At 34.9% G+C, this 20,302-nt stretch overlaps 1 protein-coding gene and 1 long non-coding RNA gene across 3 annotated transcripts; one reads left to right on the forward strand and one right to left on the reverse strand.

Moving 5' to 3' along the window:
• Positions 1 to 233: 233 nt before the first annotated feature.
• Positions 234 to 12,225, reverse strand: LOC126823831 (uncharacterized). The gene is made up of 7 exons (XM_050552853.2): positions 12,084 to 12,225; positions 9,528 to 10,366; positions 9,168 to 9,331; positions 6,966 to 7,133; positions 6,280 to 6,409; positions 4,902 to 5,162; positions 234 to 3,724 (listed from the first exon to the last, which is right to left on the reverse strand). Exons 2-7 carry the CDS (start codon positions 10,321 to 10,323, stop codon positions 2,652 to 2,654), a joined length of 2,592 nt encoding a protein of 863 aa, XP_050408810.1. The 5' UTR covers positions 10,324 to 10,366; positions 12,084 to 12,225; the 3' UTR covers positions 234 to 2,651.
• Positions 12,226 to 12,343: 118 nt separating this feature from the next.
• On the forward strand, positions 12,344 to 15,130 carry LOC126823833 (uncharacterized). 2 transcript variants are annotated; one of them, XR_007681333.2, is made up of 3 exons: positions 12,344 to 12,501; positions 13,119 to 13,276; positions 13,609 to 15,130. It is a non-coding gene; the product is annotated as an uncharacterized LOC126823833 (long non-coding RNA). The 2 variants fall into 2 exon arrangements; XR_007681334.2 differs by having other exon boundaries at positions 12,361 to 12,650.
• The last annotated feature ends 5,172 nt before the right edge of the window (positions 15,131 to 20,302 follow it).

Below are 20,302 nucleotides of genomic sequence, written 5' to 3' on the forward strand. Positions count from 1 at the left end.
CCAACGTGTACATGTAACCACTGTTTTTCGTCCCATCAGACCAGATAGATGCTGTATCTTGCCACACCATCTTTAGCGCACCAAAGATCAGGGAATACCACGCTGAAAAATCATGAGGAACTTTCTTGGTCAACACCAGGATCTAACCCAGGATCTCCTGGTCAGCGAGTTGGCACCAAACTCACTGAGCCACCGTGGCTTCTTTAAATTTTAAAGACAAACATTTGTTTAAATATTGTATGTTTTTATTTGTTTCTAGTACTAGCTATTTCAATGTTTTGACAACAAGTTTATTTATAGTCTTTATAATCTATATAAAAACACACATCTTACAACCAAGGTACAGGGTCTTTATTTTCACTTTTAGTAATTAATTCTGTTCATAGAAATTTTAAAAAAATTCAGATTCATTCTAAAACAACAAATCTAAACAAAACAAGAAAACAAGATTTGATTGCTCTGGTGTTAAAATCATGCATAGTTCAAATCTCTCCTTCAAGAGACATTGCCAGATTCAATTAACATATGATTCAAAAGATCATTTTAAAATGCACAACCATCGTACAAAGGCCATTCTGAAATTACCAGCTTCTAAATGCCATTTAAAACTTAAGATTTGAGGATCTTTAAATATTACATAATTGATTTCTGTCACACTGAAAATAATTTTGATTTCCACCGTGATCGAACTGCTACTACCAGGTTAGTGAGCCAGCGCCCTACCCACCGAAGTACGCATCTACCAAACCCAAAGTAAAATCTGGCAACATCCCTTTAACATCACAGGTTTTCCAAATATGGTGTACATACATATATATATATATATTATTCTATTTCATTCAGAATCTTCAATGTACAATCTTTTCATCATAAAATAAATAAATGTATTTAATTCTTCACACTAATTAATATCATTCAATTTTACATGAATACATGAGGCCTTAATTAAAATAAGTTGATTGCAACATTTTTAGGTTACTTCCTTGAAACACCGAATCTAACAGAAATTAATTGGCAAACAAATTTCTTTTAATCAAGGCCTTACACACAAGGGATATGAAATGCATCACAGATATGTTTGAAAACAAAAATGGAAACAGTCAACAAAAACTAAATGAATGCTCAATAACACAGTCATAGTCAATGTCCAAAAAGCACAAAAAAACAAACCCTATAGCAACTCCATCTACTAAATGCAGTTCTCAGTGTATACAGGATGTGCCATGCATAGCATACGCACAAAATAGAAATTCCTTTATATATTATCAAAACTGATTTGTATTCAGGTCATACTAAAGATTTCATAGTTTAGTTTGATGTATATGGTGCTCGCTGGATATAGTTCCAGAGACTATCATATTCTCTCAAGTGGTTTCAATTTCTAATTCTGCACTGCTTAATTGTGGTTGTCATGTTTGATGGACATCAGCCTTAATATTTACTTACGACAAATACTCAACAAGTCAAATAACAAATAGTCATATCACACGAAGATTATATTTGAATTAAAGGTATAGAAATCTAAAATGACTCCATTAATTTATACAACATTTATAAACAGCCAATCTTGCAGGTAAATTTTTAGTAAATTTTGTAATAATACACAGCCATGAGTAAGAGGTCTACCATAGTAAAATACCAATCTGATTAAAATACAGATCTATATTTCTTTTCGTTTTTTTTTATACTTTTGATGGCCTACACTACATGAAGATCTGACCAGTTGTAGTGATGGGTCGAGTCATGTCATACGAGCGGCTTTTGACCCTATGACGTCAGGCATCTGATTAGCCTATCAGCATTGGTGTTACTAGTGGATTACACACAGTTCCGTGCACCACACGCCGAAAGCTCGCTGTAACAGACTGTTTCATTGCCTAAACCCTCACATCATCCAGAACACGTCAATGATAACAACTCTTCCAGATCCAAGTGTAGTAAAGACAAGTAAAACGAAATTTTGAACTATAAAAAATGAAACGAAATAGGATCTGTGTTTTAATCAGATTGAGTAAAATACATGTTAAAGATTGTTTAAAAGTAGGAGAATTTTGATGTCACCCACTGCAATCCCAAAATGTGACACACATCTTGCACATTTTATAAAGCATTGAGCAATCAAATTTCTTATCTTATCAGACAATGTTCATTTGATACTGTCAAAGTATTCAGGCAATGAATGTACATGTATATGCCAAATGTCACTCTATCAGAATCAAAGTTATGTCCTAAAGCATTGACATATCAAATAGCTTTTTCTCTGCCTAGCCTAAACAGAAAATGCTCATCATCAATAATAGTCCGGAGGCTGAAAAATGATTGTTTCTACTTAATTTCCCGATGATAAGACCTAACCAATTTGATATATAGATAATCCTTCAAGATTTTCATAATTGGCATTTAATTCTTTAAGCATCTGGAGCTAAGATTTAAGAACTTTTGAGAAGAGGAACCAAGTATTATTTTTTTTCTACTCCAAGAAATAGAAAGACAAACTTTTAACAGTATTCACACAGAACTAATATTCAAATTGGGGCCGTCTAAAGATCTTTTTTTACTCTTTTTTTCCTATGAATTCAGAATCTTATCTACATCCCTGAAATATATTAAAAGATAGTCCTGCATTTACAATAAATAGATTTTACAGAAAGTTATTTTGAATTCAGATCTTCTGTGCCTTCTCCATGGTTATTACTCCAATTTAAATTCAAGGACAAGTCCTCTGAAATACCTCCAGCCTCTGCTATGATATTTGAATCTATTGGAAAATCTGCTAAAAATCGACACAAACTCTGTCCATGAGAATGATTTGACTCTTGTGGAGATCTGCCCGATTTTTTGTCTGGTGGAGTGCGAAATAAACCGAAATCGGACAAAGAAACATTTGGTGAATCTTGATTCACCAGATTGTTGGCGACTGCGTTTGGTGAGCCGGCTAAAGATGCAAAAACTTCTTCCTGAATCATATCTAGGAAACTACCATCAAATATATTACCACAACGAACTGGTGTAAAACCTCTAATGGGCGACGGCAACTGTTCAATCGATGTCACTGCATGTCTTACAGGCGTCGACGTAGATATATTATTTTTCATACTGGGAGTGTCACTAAATAATTGTCGTATAGGTGTCGGAAGATCACTTATTTTATCATCTTCACTATCGCATTCCGAATCGGAACTGTCTAATAAGTTTCTCTCACTAGATGTATGATTAGAATTACTCTTAATACGGCTTTTTGTTCTCTTAGTTTTGCGTAGATTGTTATTAGTATATATCGTAGGAACGGGAAGACCAGCTTTCACCTTCTGTTTTTTAGCATGTTGAACAATGACTTCATTATTTTTGTTTTCTGTATTAGAAAAGGCAGGTCTTTCTTGGAAAGGCACAGCCATATTTGGCTCTTCTCGGTCGTCTTCTGACATGCAGCACTGAGCATCTATCCATGCTTGACGAACTAAACTCACAGGCTCGTTTGAAGAAATTGTATTTGACTTTTTGGATTGTTGTAATATGTTGGCTGTGTGTTGATTCTGCACAGGCTGGACATTTGAGTGAAGCGGAATGTTTTGAGTAAATGGATTATTAGGAATATTCACTAGAATTGGACGGTTTGAAGATGGGATTGTGGGTAGATTGTTTCCATGCTGTTGTTGTACATTCTGTAACGGAACTAATGCGTAGGTTTGAAGAGATGCAGGACGAGGTAATATTGGCAATGGACCTGCAAAAGAGAAAAGATTTATTACAAATATATTTCCATTATGACGTAGCTTACTTTATGTATTTAGCACATTCTCTTCCCAAATCTAGTAGCTGGTGTTCAAAATTTCAAGTCGGCCCTGCACTGACCAACAATCCAGTATACTAATTATCTCTTTATTTCAGTTCTAAGTCGCTGTAGTCTTTATCCAATAGCTATAAAATCAGTAACCTTTATTTGGCAACTTCAAACTGATGAATCTGATGCTTAGAATGAGCGGTGATGGTAAAAAAAAATTCTTATCTAATTCTTTGTATTTCAATAACGTTCCACCCACCTCTCTTTTTAACTCTATAATTTTGTTTATTTGTGGTTTAAATAATAGAAAGTTTGTTTTTTATAATCATGATCACTGTGTTAAACAAAAATTCTATTCACCAATTAATGGAGATACTTAATCGTTGACTAATCCCCAACATTTTGGTCAAGTATTTTCCACATAATTATGAAGTCGGATAGAACCCCGTTTCTATTATTTTTGGTCAAATTTCAAAACCCAGTCTTGATTCCAAACATGATTAAACATTTGATCCTGAATTTCCTGACAAATAATACTAAGGCGCTACCTTTTTTGGAAATTAAAGTTCATAATTGGATACAGAACTTCCGCATGCCTCAAAGTCTAATGTTTCTACGATTCTATGTCTCACAAATAGAAATACTGAGTATAAATCATAATCAATCAGAAGAAATGTAATAGGGTTTTAAAAGTTTAATGTTCTGCTGTTCTGCTTCAACTAGGATAATGAAGATGTGCCATGAGAGAAATTTTGCCCGGACTACTCTTCCAACTGCCAAGGGATCTTTACTTGCATGCCAATGTGTACACAGGACCTAGTTTTTTTGTTCCATCCTAACGACTGTACATTGTCCCTGGCCAGGCCCTCATTCCTGCACCACTGACTAGGGAAAATCCAGATGAACTTTTTTAGGTCAACACTGGGATCAAACACCTGACCTCCAGGTTGGCTAGCCAACATCTTACACAATTTTAACCTTCAAAGCATCCACAAAGAATTGTGGACGATGGTTCAACGACAGATAACATACAACAACAGATTTTTCTTTGTAATGCTGTCTATATTACAATTACAGCATAATTTCCTGTTCATACTTCAACATAATCAAAAAAACAAACCTGAATTTTTTCTCTTTTTGTTGTGAAGACCACCAGTGCCCATATTCTGAAGTACTGTATGATTTTTCTGAGGAGCAGTTTTCTGCTGTTGATGGTGGACGGGATATTGTGATAAAGATGGAAACATGATGTTATTCTGAGGTATGGGCATGAGGTTATTCTGAGGTATAGAACTGAATACTGGTACAAAAGGAATAACTGTTTGGGGCATGCTGGTTGGTAGTGTTCTAGTATTTGATGCCTGTGATGTAACAACTCGTTCTGAAAACAAAAGCAGTTTGAGTTTTTCAAAGATTCATTTATATAAAATCAAAAGCAGAATTGTCATGCAAAACCGGATTTCCTTTATTTTCCAAATGTCTCAAGCAAGGGTCAAGACTAACAGTTTTCAAGAAAAAAGTTATACCATATTTTTATTCAGGATATCTGAATTGGATTGGGGAACTATGATTATGTCATTTTGTGTTAACTTTAAATTAGAATACTTGACCTCTTGGAGAGAGAGAAATAGAGTTTAACTCCACTCAACACAAACCAGGTCATCTGGACTAACATATGGTTCAATTTCATTTCAATAATTCGCTTGTGCGTAGGGATCTTTAGCAGTGGGAGGAAATTGGAGGACCTGGAGAAAACCCATGAGGTTGGACAGGCGACCCTACTCCTTGTAACGTACAACTGGGGAATCAAAACCACGTCAGTTAACTCAATGACAGGTAGGATGATACAATGCACTTGTGCTAACCTTTCGGCCACCCAACCCCCCTTGACCTCTTGGTTACGTGCCCTTGTTTTGAAATTAGTCTCGCTTAACCAGTCTATCGACCATTCTACGTTACGAAACATAACAGAAAGCTAGAACAAGAAATTGAATTTAGAAGTAAGCACGTTAGGTAGCTCAACAATCGTTTTAAGAAGCTTGTAAAAGTAAAATGAAACTACTGCTAGTATCATGTTCCTGTCTAACCCGAGTGATTCAGAGATATTATTTGTACTAAACCAAAAGATGCCGCTCTTAACGGTACAGTTAATGATAAAGCGATTTAAAAAAAGAAACGAACGTAATTTCTAAATCTGCTGTAATAACCAAGAAGCTTAATTTTACTACTATTCAAAATCGTCAACAATAAATTTTTTACGGCTGTAATAGTTGATAGATTTGTAGAGAATTGCACATGCCATGGCTATTTATAGTATCATACTGTCAGAAAGTTGGTCTCAGCACGGCGAATGTGCACGCTTCAGTGGTAGTCTCGAACTATCAGCGGTGGACTGTATTTCTGTAGAGTACATGGGTCACCCTACTCTTGGACTATTGTTAATGAGCAACATGAGCATGAGTGTATTTAGATATAAATAATTGAGGGAGAAACACAACCTGAAAGAGGATCTCTGTGATGTGATTCAACTGGATCAAACTGGAGCATCCATTTGGAACCATGTTTTTTCTGGTTGGACAAATCACGAACAAAACAGTGATAGAAAGATAAATTATGTCTGATTGAATTCTGAAAAAATAAAGAGAATAATGCCATTATAATGTTGCAAACTGATTTTAAACAGGAGGGGGAACCGTGTTCAGGGTTCTTAGACACTTGAATAGAATGTCTCAATCTTGAATCCCGTTGATAGGCTAACAAGGAAAGGCACTAAAAACTGAAGACCACCCATGTACACATTGGCATCCAGCTAAAAGGACACTTGACAGTTGGTAACACCGCTGCCAAGATAAAATTTAACTCCTTATCATTACATTCACATGACAATAGAAAAACAAATAACCGTATGTTAGTCTCATATTACTCATAATAAACCATGTATAGTGTTGAGGAGACGTTAAACCATTTTCCATTACAAAATAAATTCAGAAATAAATTCATAGAATTTTGACTATTCTGCTCAGTTCAGAAATAAATTCATTGAATTTTGACTATCCTGTTCAGTTCCCACATAGATAGTGCAAGGAAGAAATCCTGCTGTCCAGGCACAATTCTACTCCATCATACAGCACATAGAAAAAGACAAAAAAATCCTGTGTTTGAGAAAATCAACTTCTATACTTACTTTCCATCCCGGTTTCGCAATTGATTTAAAGTATTCAAATTTGTCTTCAATCCATTTACAAATTTCCTTTAGGGTCATCTTGTGATCTGATGCACTACTTAAAGCCAGCTGTATTAATACCATGTAAGAATATGGAGGTCTTTGTTCATGACCACAATCTCGACAAAGCTGAAATATATAAAACAATACTATCAGAAATTAATTTTTCAATTAATTACAGGAGTTAAACCTTTTTGATTCAGGTAAAATTAAAGTATTGAATTGAGTTGAATCTGATGTCTTATTTTGATTAAAAAAAGGGGAAAGCTAAATACAATTAAATTTTTCAAAGTCTGATTGTTTACTATTTCTAGTTTCATAATGTTGGCTTGCTGTGGTGACTGCCAACATTGAAACACAAATTCAATCATATCTTAACACTAGGTTCATGTTCTATAGACTTAAAATTTTCAATAAAGACAGTTTGTCATCCCACAAAGCAAATAAATATATAAAATCTAATTGGCCACAAATCAAAGTACAGTGCACTCTGTCACATCCGACATCGTAGAGGTTGTTACAATATGTCGGATTACGCAGAGTGGCGGAATACCCAGTTTTCTCAAAACCGGAAAAATTGTAACTTCGAAAACCGGAAGTATTATTATAATGTAGCTTCGAAAATAGAACTTCGAATCATCAGAATGTTATTCGGGGGAAAATTCGTGGATATTCTTGAGTATTTGTCACAACTGTCGTACAAGAGATTAAAATTATCAAAGTAATCAACAAAGACCCACGGTAGCGAGTTTTAATCTCACAGATAATTGATTGGTGATTGCTTGTTAATCTTTTGTGGCTTCACACCCATCCAGTTTTAATCTCACGGATAATTGATTGGTAAATTCTTGAGTATTTGTCACAACTGTCGTACAAGAGATTAAAATTATCAAAGTAATCAACAAAGACCCACGGTAGCGAGTTTTAATCTCACAGATAATTGATTGGTGATTGCTTGTTAATCTTTTGTGGCTTCACACCCATCCAGTTTTAATCTAACGGATAATTGATTGGTAAGTGTTTGCTTCACACCCACCGATTGAAGGCCGGATTATACGGTGTCGATTCAATGGAAATCGTATGACGGGACGGCTGATTGATGTCGTAATCCGGAACGTACAGAGGTCGAATTACCCAGAGATTTTTTGGCTAAGTAATAAAGAAATAAATCGGACATGAAAATGGTGTCGGATGTAAGAGTGCCGGAGTGATCAGAGGTCGGATGTGACAGAGTGCACTGTATTCTAATTATTTTAAGGACATAAGACAGCAACAAATACAATTTATTTTCCCCAACTTCACTTGTAGATAATGTAGGTTTTTATGTCAATAAACAAAATCACTGGACGGCAAAACATAGTGATCTTTCCAGCAGTCTGTTTTTCAGACATACTTCTGCTTTACTTCATCTAAACTATTTACCATAATATGCCACATAAATACTGTAAGGATTCTGTCGCTGTCTTATTAGTTGAAATGATACTTGCTGTCAATCTGATTAAAATTGTGTTATTCAATTTAGCTTAAAGGAGCTATATCGCTAACATTTGGGACCTATAAATTGACAAAAGTGGGTTGCAACGCATATAATACTGTAATATGAATGTATATAAACTGATTTACATTCAATGGTTTCCGTTTTTACTCCAATTTCAAATCAGTTATGTTCGGCGAAATAAGCCAGCAGTCTCAATCGAGTGCAAATTTTTAGCGTCTGGTTATTCCAGTCTACAGACGCTGTTTGATTTGGTGCAATATGTCTAGCCTCGTCCCTCGAGTCTCTTGTTACAACTGGGGCTGAAGCGCATTATGGTACACGATTCGTGTACCAATGGTAAAATGTTTATTTTGTCTTACATATTGGATATCAAAAGCCCATCTTTTTCCGGTAAGATCACAACATCAATGTTGATTTAATTTGACAAATAAATCGTGTTTTCAATGTTGAAGATTTTGGATGATATTGAGTTAGAGACTTAGCTACTTTAAATTTGTTTTCTTTTTATTTTCCATATTTTTTATTTGACCAGACTCAAGTTTTACCATTGTGTCACATTTTTACAGTAAATATACACCTTAGATATGAAGTACATAATGTAGTCATTTGTAGTGTAGAAAATCTGAACCATAAAGAAGAAACGAAATACAGTAGAACAGGCATACCCTATCTATTTCATCTAATTCAAATGGTTTTCTTCTACATTTATCCTCTACACTCATTCTGTTGACAACATGAGGTCTATGTTCTTTCTTTTCTTCTTTCTCTAGAACAAATCCACCCAACCATTGTATATTAGCTAAAGATGTATTTAATTTATCTTCACCTCCTGAAAGTATAAAAATAATTAAGGAAAATTTTTTTTGGCCTTCGTCTGCAGTGAGTCTTCAAGGAAAATGACAACTCACTTCAACTCAGACATGTAATGGTCAAGGCAACAACAATACAGCTTTTATCTATAACGATGCAACTCTCTTAAAATGAAAAGCGAGTTAGCTTACATATTAAGTATTGATCAAACTTACCTTCTTCTTGACTAGAACCGATATCATCAGAATGATTATTTAATGCTGGTCTTTCTATTAATTTGGTAATAAGAATTTCAGTTGGTCGAATACCATCTGGGGTAGAAATAGTAGGAGACAGCATGGATGAGGATGCAGAATAAATCCCAGAATCTGGAGACGCAAAACGTTCTGATGGTAGAGCAGAATTTATAGGTGTTGATGATGCCAGGGGTGATGGTTTAAATCCATCATCAAGTTTGCCAATTACTGAACAAATCCTTTGCTGTTCTGGAGTGGTTTGGAATTCCGGGGAGTCCATCATAATTTGTCGAGCTGTTGACTTGTTTGACATGAACTGTAAGTTTGGAGGAGTGGCAATAAAACCACTGTCATTTGATATATGTACGTCAGCAATGGATGCAGTGCTATCAATTCTGCGGTTAGAGTCAAGGTCATCGTTCGGCTTTTTTCGACAAAAGTTAGCAAATTCTCCATCATCTTGCCAAGCTGTTCCATCATCGTCATCATTCAGAAATAGATTTGCTGCTGAATTTTTACTGTCATAGTCATCATCTGTTATATTACTCAAGTTCTGTTTAACAATATCAGAGCTGGCCGGATTTAATTTTGTAAATTGAGGCCTTGATGCTGGTTTCTTCTGGGGTTTATTATTACTTTCATTGTTTGGTTTGATGACAATTACGTAAGTCTTTTTATTGCCCTCTTGTATAATTTTTTGGACTGTTCCATGAATGGTCTGGCTTGTGGGTGCAATTGGTGGACTGTACTGGAGTTCACCTGATCCATCACACATGATGTCAAATGTCTGTGGACAAATCTTTTGTTACGAAAGAATCCTGCAATGTGAAAATTATATGGTAATTTAAAAATTAGGGAAACAAAGGATTAAATTTAATAAACAATATTTATAAATTTCTTTTTTGTGCATCATCCTATGTGTAGGTGTAATTAGCCTGGAAATAACACACTTGTCGCAGACAATATCAGACACAACTGCTCTGCTGACCGGTTATTTTGTGGTGGCACTGTGGTTTTATTGATTTTAATAATTTCGGTACGTGGCACAAATCGCACAAAGTTCATTTTGTCAGGTAGGTCTACAAGTACAATTAAAATTGCTATTTCCATACATCCCTGCTCTAGGTAGAGATTATAAGAAAAGAGACTGGAGAAAGGTGATTGTTGGTGAATACTTTTTAGTCAAACATGGTAGCCTACACATGTACCATCTACCAAAACCCTAGCTATGATTAGACACTCAAGTCTCAGTTATTTAAAATTTTGTGAAGTTTTTTTTGTTGATTTTGAAAATTAAAATTTAATTTAAAAAATAAAAAGCTTCTTTTAGAAAGTATCCATGACTGGAACCTGTAGGCCTATTCTACCCACATGCAGTTAAGAACAATTAACCTTATTCGTGAAAGTCAAGTTTTTTTGTTGATTTTGAAAATTAAAATTTAATTTAAAAAAGTTCTTTTAAAAAGTATCCATAAGTTATGATTGGAATCTGTAGGTCTATTCTACACACACACATGCACTGCAGTTAAGAACAATTACCCGGTAAACTTATTCGGGAAAGTCAAGTAGACAGACGTAGGAGGATTTTAAAAAATTGGATGCCCCCCCCCCCTCTAATCTTAAACTATTGTAATAAAAAGATCTGGTCATGCAAGGTTTCTTAATTTAAATACATCTATTATATATAGGCCTAGACTTGTCTTGGTGGGGTGGGGCATGGATAGATGAGGAGATGTGACCATGTTAAAGGAGCTAAATCGCTAATATTTTGGACCTAGAAATTGGCACAAATGAGTCGCAACACACATAATAATGTAATATGAATTTATATAAACTGTTTTACATTCAATCGTGTCCGTTTTACTGTGAATTGTCATCAGTTATGTTCGGCGAAATACGCCAGAAGTCTCAACCGCAAGTCAGTTTCTAGCGTCTGGTTATTCCAGTCAACACCGATATTATTTATTGCGCATGCTCTCCAAATAAGTATATGATATCACCGTTTGACATGACTTGTGGAATATGTCTAACCTCATTCTTTGAGCACCTTGTTACAAATGGCGCTGAAACGCATTATGGTACACGATTCGTGTACCAATTGTAAAATGTTTATTTTGTCTCTTATATTGGATATCAGAAGCCCATCTTTTCCAGGTAAGATCACAACACCAATGCTGATTTAAATTGCAAAAAAATTTGTGTTTTTTTTTGTGGTGGTGGGGGAGGGGGCAACATCAATGACGAACATGCAGTTTTTCACACCTCCCCCCCCCCCCACACACACACACCCTCTCAGTCACAAAGATCTCAACTTGATTTAACATGCTCAGATCTCCACAGTTCAGCTCAACCATGGTTTCATTTTTAAGGATTTGAGTGTGTTAGCGAGTGGGTGGCTGGCATTATATTGGAATAATTCATTAGGCCTATTTAATAAGCGAGGTCGGTAGATAGAAATTAGAAGAATGCGTATCAACTTCAAACAGGGCTGTTTTTCTTCATTAAAAACTAGCCATTAAAATGGCTCTTACTTACCAAAAATAACAGCATTTGTAAAACTAAATTGATTTGATTGTTGGGATATGATTTAAATTGTTCGTCTGTACTTTTCTTGATAGTGACAGAAAAAATATTCTTATATTCTGCATGTCTGTACAAGATTGGCGACCATTTTTAAATTTTGAGACACTGGAAAAATAAGCCAATGGAAAAGCTCTAAATATATACCGCGCGAGGACACGAGACTTTATTACCGTGACATCTTTGTTAAAAGGTCAACGATTCGTTGTACTATTTTTAGCGTCAAATTAGTGGCTTCGTTTCATCTTGAGACAGAAAAGAAACGAGGAAAATATGGCGGATCTATACAAATATTAAAATTTGATATGTCCATACTTGTCTGTCGTTTAGCGGAATGTTCGTTCGTGACGTTTAACAAATGCGTGGATCACAGGTAGATTTGATCGATCTACTAAGCAAATAATCAATGTAACCAAAGCTATATTTGATGTAGACCTAAAATTAATAAAGTTTATTTATTTGTTTACGTTCACGTTGTAAATGTTGATTTCTCCTAGTCCTTGTAACTTGACAGAAGCAAGCGTAAGCTTTCTTAATTCTTTACGCACCGGAATTCTTTACCTTAATTTAATATAAGTTTACAATCTTAAAAGTACTCATAATTATTAAAATGAATTAGAATAATCTATTTATTGTAGTAAGACGATTCAATTTTGCATAGGCCTACAATACCGCAGCTTATTTAAAATAATTATTAATAATAATAGAATGAAAACAAATATCCAACAAACCTTCAAAGTTCTATTCATGTGCTGGTTTTCAGCGCAAGAGGCAATGACACCATCTTCTTCAACATTAACCGAATCAGTCATTTCTGACTGAGAAGGAAGGGTACTAAATTTTCAAAATTATAACAGCTCCAGAAATAGGCCTATACGGGTAATGAATTATTTTCCATAATGTAAGAACTGTAGCCGTAGGGACTAGTGGGCCTTGCGAGTTAATCTAGCTTAAATTCTTATTTAAATTTCGTTATTTTCTGATTTATAGTCATGCCAGGAAGGAGAAAGAGACGAAAAAGTAGAAAACATTCTTTAGTTTTTACTGAAAGTCCTGTTAATAATCAACGACATATTCCTACACCAGTGTTATGTGTTGATAACCCAATAACTGCTAAAAAAGTTCCTGTTGATGGTGATCAAACATGGGTATAATATATTAAATTAGTCTTTTTATTTAGAGATTCCATTTTCTAATGTTTGATCATGGAGTTTTGGTACTAAACACTATTTACATTACAAATATTCAAATTATCAAAAAGTGCATAGTTTTCACTTTTGACAGCCCTAATATTTTTCCAAAGTTACAATTTGTCGAATAATTTTTTTAGTTTAATCTAAGTTAAATGTATAAAAAGCGGAACTCATTCTGATGACGCAAATATTCATACAGTCATTTCAATTCAGGTTGTTTGTCTTTTGATAAATCATTTCATGTCCACTTGTAATTTTTTCACCATATTTATATTTATTTTTTCCAGGTATCACCCCAATTCCGAGATCTGCAAAGAAGCATAAGAGGAAGCAGACATGTGAGAAAATACCACAGTACCATCCTCACTCGCTCACGTCATCACTCAAACAAAGAGAATACCTCAGCAATAAATCCTAACTACAGAAACAAATATAACTGTTTGAAATTTATTGGGGATAGAAGCGTCGACAGTGTAGATGACATATCGTTTAACTCGCCAAGTCCTGTTAAGGTAAAGCGAAAATCCACTGCTGTGCCTAATTTCAGTCTTGATACACCAACAAAGCAACCAAATTCATGGAGTTTAAAACATTTAAAGAAATCACGAAAAAGTTTTAATATTAGTTTCAATGAATCTTTAACTCAAAATGTGCAAAGTTTAAATCAACGACCTTTGAACCATACATTAAATGTTTCACCTTTAACCTGTGTGCGGACTTGCAATACAAAAGAAGGGGAACAATGTGACAACACATGCACTCCTACGACTCGGAGATCAGCGAGACTTCAAGATAAATATCTACAAACTTTTCAGATATTTAAAACTCCTCCAAATAGAAAAGATGGTGTGAGTAAAATTCTAGCTTACGATACACCAGAATGTGAATATAATCTTTCTGTGAGGGAAAGACAATTGCGAAAGAAAAATAAGTTATGATGTTTGATCCGTGTTTGTTATTGTCATCGTATGCAGGAGAGACAAGCTGTATTTTTTATCTTCATGCTATAAAGAAAAGACACTTCTCAATGCTTGAGCGTTTAAATTGATTTCCTGGTTCAGAGACATACCACACTTATACTTGTTTAGGTTAATGTCCATGGATTGTTCAGTTAGTCCGATTGAAGAACACTATTACAAAATTCAAACTTGCATAACGGTTTAATGTGTTGTTATTGCACACTTTAAAAACTTCAAAATCCTATTGGGAGGGGGGGGGGGTATATATTTGTTGCCTGTCAACCACATGTTTTCCATATTTTCATCATTTTTTAACCTAAAAATATTTAATTTTGTCCATTAAAAATTTTGACTATAGAATAAAAAAATAACATGATATAAAAATTAAGATGTAGAAGCAGAGAATACTTTATAAATTAATCTTTTTAGTACTAGTAGTACATCTTAATCTTATTAAGAATATTTATTCCTATACTGTACATATTGTCACATGCTAAATTAAGACCTATGAATAAATTTGATTTATTTCTTTGTAATGCATTTATATATTCACATTATGACAACAAGTCTGTGATGTTAATTCTATTATATGAATGAAATGGTGTTGAATGAGATAACATATTATGGATAAATATTAAATTCAATTTAATTCTTATTGTCATGACTACATTGTGATATCTGTCTGTATACATTGTAAAGATATGAATTTGTATATTGTATTCTGTGATTTATTTTTGTAGGACTGTTTACTGCCATAAAAGACTTCCAGTGTTTACTGTTTGTATGTTTGTATATATCTTTGATGTATGGATTTATCCTCAGAGAAAATATAAAGGATATACAATTACAAGTCTTTGCTGTGTCTTTATCTTTTAAATTATATTACCACATTGAAATACTAACTAATTACAGACATTTGACTGAATCAATTTTTACTAAGTCAAAATGATGCATTTGATATTAAAATAAGTTGATATACAATAATAAATAGAATACAATATCAAACAAGAGCATCGGTACTGCTGCAATATACGTCCACATTCCTGGGGGGTCGGGTCATGCTCCAATATAAATAATTGCTGTCTTTACGGTATAAGAAATAAATAGCAAAGTTCCAGGATGATCCATTCAGAATTGCAGCCTGCAGACGATAAACACAAAAATTGGGTGTGGCTCTGCCCCTGAGGGTGGGATATGGAACAATATAAATAGTTACAACCTATGGTGGATAATGCTAATTTGATAAAAATATATTAATAATTGTAACCTGTAGATTTTTTACAGACAAAATATTAATAAAAAGTTAGTGTGACACCACCGCAGCAGGGCGATCATAGGGTATAAGGAATAAGTTTACAAAGTTTCAAGATAATAAGCGTGGCTTTGCCCTTGGTGTCGGGGCATGCACCAAAAGCAATAGTTGCCATCCTTAGGCTATAAGGAATATGTATGTCAAGTTCCAAGATGATTCATTCAGAATTTTTGCCTGTATATGATAAACACAAACAATGGGCGTGGTTCAGCCCCTGGGGGTCAGTACATGCACCAAAATCAATAGCTGCCATCCTTAGGCTATAAGGAATACATTATGCCAAGTTCCAAGACAATCCATTAAGAATTGTGGCCTGTAGGCAACACACAAAGAAAAAAGGGTGTGGCTCTACCCCTGGGGATCGGGCATTCACCAAAAATAATAAGGATCATCTTTAGGGTATAAAGAAGAGGTATGCAAAGTTGGAAAATGATCTGTCAAGAATTGCAGCCTGTAGGCGACACACAGATACGAAAAATGGGCGTGGCTCTGTCCCATGGAGTCGGGCATGCACCAAAAATAATTGAGGTCATCCTTGCGGTATAAGGAAAAAGTATGAAAAGTTTTCAAGACGATCCATTAAGAATTGCGGTCTGTAGGCGATACACAGACACACAAAGATAATATGGGTGTGGCTCTGACCCTGGATGTTGAACATACACCACAAACAGTAGGGATGATCCTTAGGGTATATGGCATAGGCATTCAAAGTTTCAAGATAATCCGTTAAGAAATGCGGCTTGTAGACGACAAACAAATAGAAGAAATGGGTGTGGCTCTTCTTCTGGGGGTCGGGCATGCACCCACAGACACACACATACACTCACACCCAGGCAGGGGCGACGGCAATTATGAATGTGGACGTATAAAAATCATTGTTTTATCCAATGACGTTTCGTCAGTAAAAATACATGTACTAACTTCTTCGGGGATGGTTTTTGATACCGGAATTGTATTCTATTTATTATTGTATATCAAACGGAAATGTCATCACCCCGTCTGTCTGTCCATAGTCCACATTTTAGAGGCTAAAATTATCACCTGATTGAATGAAATTTATACAAAGTGATCATACGATTGACTTGAAATTTTTCCAAAGTCTTTATGCTCATGTGGCGAAGCTTACTGATTTTCAGCGATTTCCAATAATTACTGTTCCTTGTGGATGCTCTGTCCAGTGATTCTCAACCAGTATGCCGTTGTACACAGGTGTTCCGCGAGATCTTCCTTAGTGTGCCGCGAAATTTTGAACGCCACACCAAGACAATGCGAAAAACTACGTGATCCCAATTGAGTATTCACTGGTGTTCATATAGCTGTTTTTTTCTTTATTTAGTTTGAATCTTTCTATGTGTCTATGACTAGTGTCTGTCTACAGTTGTATGCCGCCTGATCACTTACCATGTTTTTATTTTGCAAAATTCAAATATTTTTCATATATATTTAGCCAGGTGTGCCACAATTTTTTCACGCGTTTCACCTTAGTGAAAAGTTATGACTTGGTGAAAACGTTATCACCGAGGTGAAAACGTTATCACCGAGGTGAAAACGTTTCCACCGAGGTGAAAAGTTATCACCGAGGTGAGAACTAAAAAAACAAACCTAAAACTAAAAAAAACCAACCCAAAACTACAAAATATCTAAAAGTCGTATATGGGCCACCGTACCGTCGTCTCCGCCCGTCCATCCACCAGTGTCTTGTAAATCCACCCATTATATACAAAAGAATAGATATGCAACAACCCTTGTCGACTGTGCGAACAATTAAGCTACTGTGGGCGTGTGGGTTTTTTTTCTTTTGCCTGGCAACCTATCTTGGTAATAAAAAAATATTAAAAACAATTGATTAAAAATAATCGGGTTAATATGTAAAATATATTTTGCAAGCATCACAGTTTTATTTTTAGACATCGTGGCGTGAAAAATTTCTTTAGAGTTTTCAGTTTACTTTTTTTTACATTGCCCATCTGGTATGGCGCATCCTGGTATAGTGAAGGTTTTCTTGTGTGTCGAACATCTTCATCTGAGCTAATAGAAGAAGTCGACCATTCATAATCAGATTTTTTCGATGCTTCCGTTCCTTGCAGTTCATCCGTTTGATATGGATATTCCTTTCCACAATGGTAATTTTGGACGCAGGTGAACAATTCGTTCAACGTAAAGGAATGACTGGATTCCTTTCTTTCGATACTTTTAAATATACTTTCAGAATTGTGGTTTTGTTCTTTAACTTTTGTATCTGCTTGCTTCTCCTGAACAGACAGACGTTTAAATTGTTTTGGGAACTCTTCATTGCTGAATGGATAGCAACCATCTAAATCATTTAGATTATCCACTGACGATCCGAAATGATTTGCTAATATGGAAATGAATTCTTGAGAATTAGTGCCGTTCAGTGTCTCTGAATCCATACAATCTCCACTTGCATTCGTTGCCGTAGGTTTCCACACCACAACGTGATCCAGATCCAGTTTACGAATAAGAGAAACAAATTCCATCCACACTAAATCTTGATCTGGATCAATATCGCAAAGTCTGAATTTCAAACATTTAGCCGTGCAAAACACAACCTTAAGAATCCGCTGCCCGGCGTCTTCCACCGTTATGGTCAACCATTTTAAAGGTAACAACGAAGACAAATCACATATCATTGGAAGAGATTCGCTACTGATGTTGCCAATTACAAGATGTCTGTTCGTAAGACCCAGTAATACAACTTTATTGTCTTCTAAGTCAATAAAGAGACCTTCAATTTCCACATCTTCCTCGAATGAATAGCCCATTTTTAACAGCTGGGCTATGTATTTTGTTTTGACTGTCAACGGTGTATCCATTGTCGGATCCGGTGGTAATGCCTCCCCCATTACTACCCCTTCCGCCTGAAAGAAAAATGAATGATTTCAAAGGGAGTCTGAAATTTAAAAAAATACAAAAAATAAAACAAAAATTCTTTAGATTTATCGGTAGATATATTTAAATGTCCAGATCCATCTGCTGAAATGGATGAAATGGAGTTTTATGACATGTTAGCTCCAACCGGCAATACTACAGCGTCAAACATATTTAGGGTCATCAATTCGAGACAAATTAATCAATTAAAAACAAAATATCACATAACTTTATAAATATAAATATTTAAATTTTAAGAAGAAAACACCTGCTGAAAACTATCGAGACTTAACTTGGTATCAAAAAGGCAATTAAGATAGTTTTAACGGTTTGCTCAAGATTAATTTCAATAATGCACCTTCATCCCTGGATTCTTGTGTTAAAAGCTAAAAGTTATAACGTTTACAATGATTTGACGTCATAATGCATATTTATTACGTTTCAGACACACACGAATAAAAAAATGCAATGCATATTTGCTCCATTCATCAGTGTAAAAGTATTTTCTTTGTTTATAGCCAAGAGAGACGTTTTGTTTTTGTTTTTTAATTAAAAAAAATTAAAGAAAAAAAAGATTAATATCTCTTTGGCGGAGAATATCTGGCTTTCGGTAACAAAATATTTCGGTCTTTTAATGGTCTTTGAAAACTAAACATGACCGACAGCCTTTGTAACGTTTGTATTTATTCGTTTATTATTCTGCGCCGAATGAAGTTCCGTCCGTCCATCCCGTCGCCCCGGTTTTGTTTACCGAGCATACGTAGGAACCGCGCGTTATAAATATCTCCAAGTTTAAGATATCTGCATGAAATTTTGTGCACATATCAACCTATTATAGTTGTGCCTTTTGCTCATTTGAACATTCTCAGGTTTAATATATTTGCGTTCCCGTGGAAACAAATATTACTTAATTTTTAGTATATCGCAATTTTTAAACCCGAGCATGTCTCATAAACTTTTCAATATAATTTACGACACCCACCAGCCAATAATAATTATAGTGGGCTAGTTGTGTCATTTGCTAATTAGAATTTTTTCCCGTTTAGTAATTCTCGTGTTTCCATGGAAGCAAATTTCAGTTAGGTTTTGATAAACAAGTATTTTTCAGGGACATCTCAGAAATCGTTCAATATAGTCTATCTTTATGAAACGTATAATAATGGCATGATCATATCAAAGTATTGTAAGTATAGTGGCGCCTTTTATTAAAGATACATTAATTAAGAGTTTCATAAAAAGTTGGCTGTTCTTGCTATAATAATTCAAAAATAGATAACTCCACCCACACATCCTCAATTATCAAGTAACATGCTCAACTGCTACGGTAGCCTCGCTTGGCAGGCCTTTCATCACCAGTTTCCAGTAGTGACATCAGCGACTAACGGTAAACGTTAGCTTGGTCCGCCATTTATTGATTTAATTTTAAATGGACGACTGGTTAAATCCAAACTGTATCCAAGGCCGTGGGTCTACATAGTTGATTTTGAGTTTGTCTTGTAAATAAAGGTCCAATTAATAATTTCTATAACATCTGAAGCCTAAATAAAGACTTGCAATAGGCAGATTTCGCTCTTGCATAATGTATGTTTAATTAGAAACTTCTCAGTTGAATAATTTTTGTGTCTCTATGGACTTTTGTTTTTCGTAAGGAATTAAAATTCCTGGGCACATCCCAGAAACCTTTTAAGATATCTTTAAGAATTCCAGTTTCCATAGGCCTACACCCGGGCCAGAATGGGGTAAAGCGGGGAACCCTTCATTTCAAACATTCACAAATTTGCTCAAGAGAAATAGAAAATATGTAACTGTGGGGTAGAAGCA

This window comes from Patella vulgata, chromosome 6 (assembly GCF_932274485.2).
Source record: "Patella vulgata chromosome 6, xgPatVulg1.2, whole genome shotgun sequence".
Classification (NCBI taxonomy): Eukaryota; Metazoa; Mollusca; class Gastropoda; family Patellidae; genus Patella; species Patella vulgata.

Coding starts and splice junctions, on each gene's coding strand:
- LOC126823831 (XM_050552853.2), bottom strand. CDS start 10,323: ATGTGTGATGGATCAGGTGAACTCCAGTACAGTCCACCAATTGCACCC. Junction 7,134..9,167: donor AATTAGATGAAATAGATAGG/GTATGCCTGTTC, acceptor TATATATTTCAG/CTTTGTCGAGATTGTGGTCA. Junction 3,725..4,901: donor CAAAAAGAGAAAAAATTCAG/GTTTGTTTTTTT, acceptor TCTCTTTTGCAG/GTCCATTGCCAATATTACCT.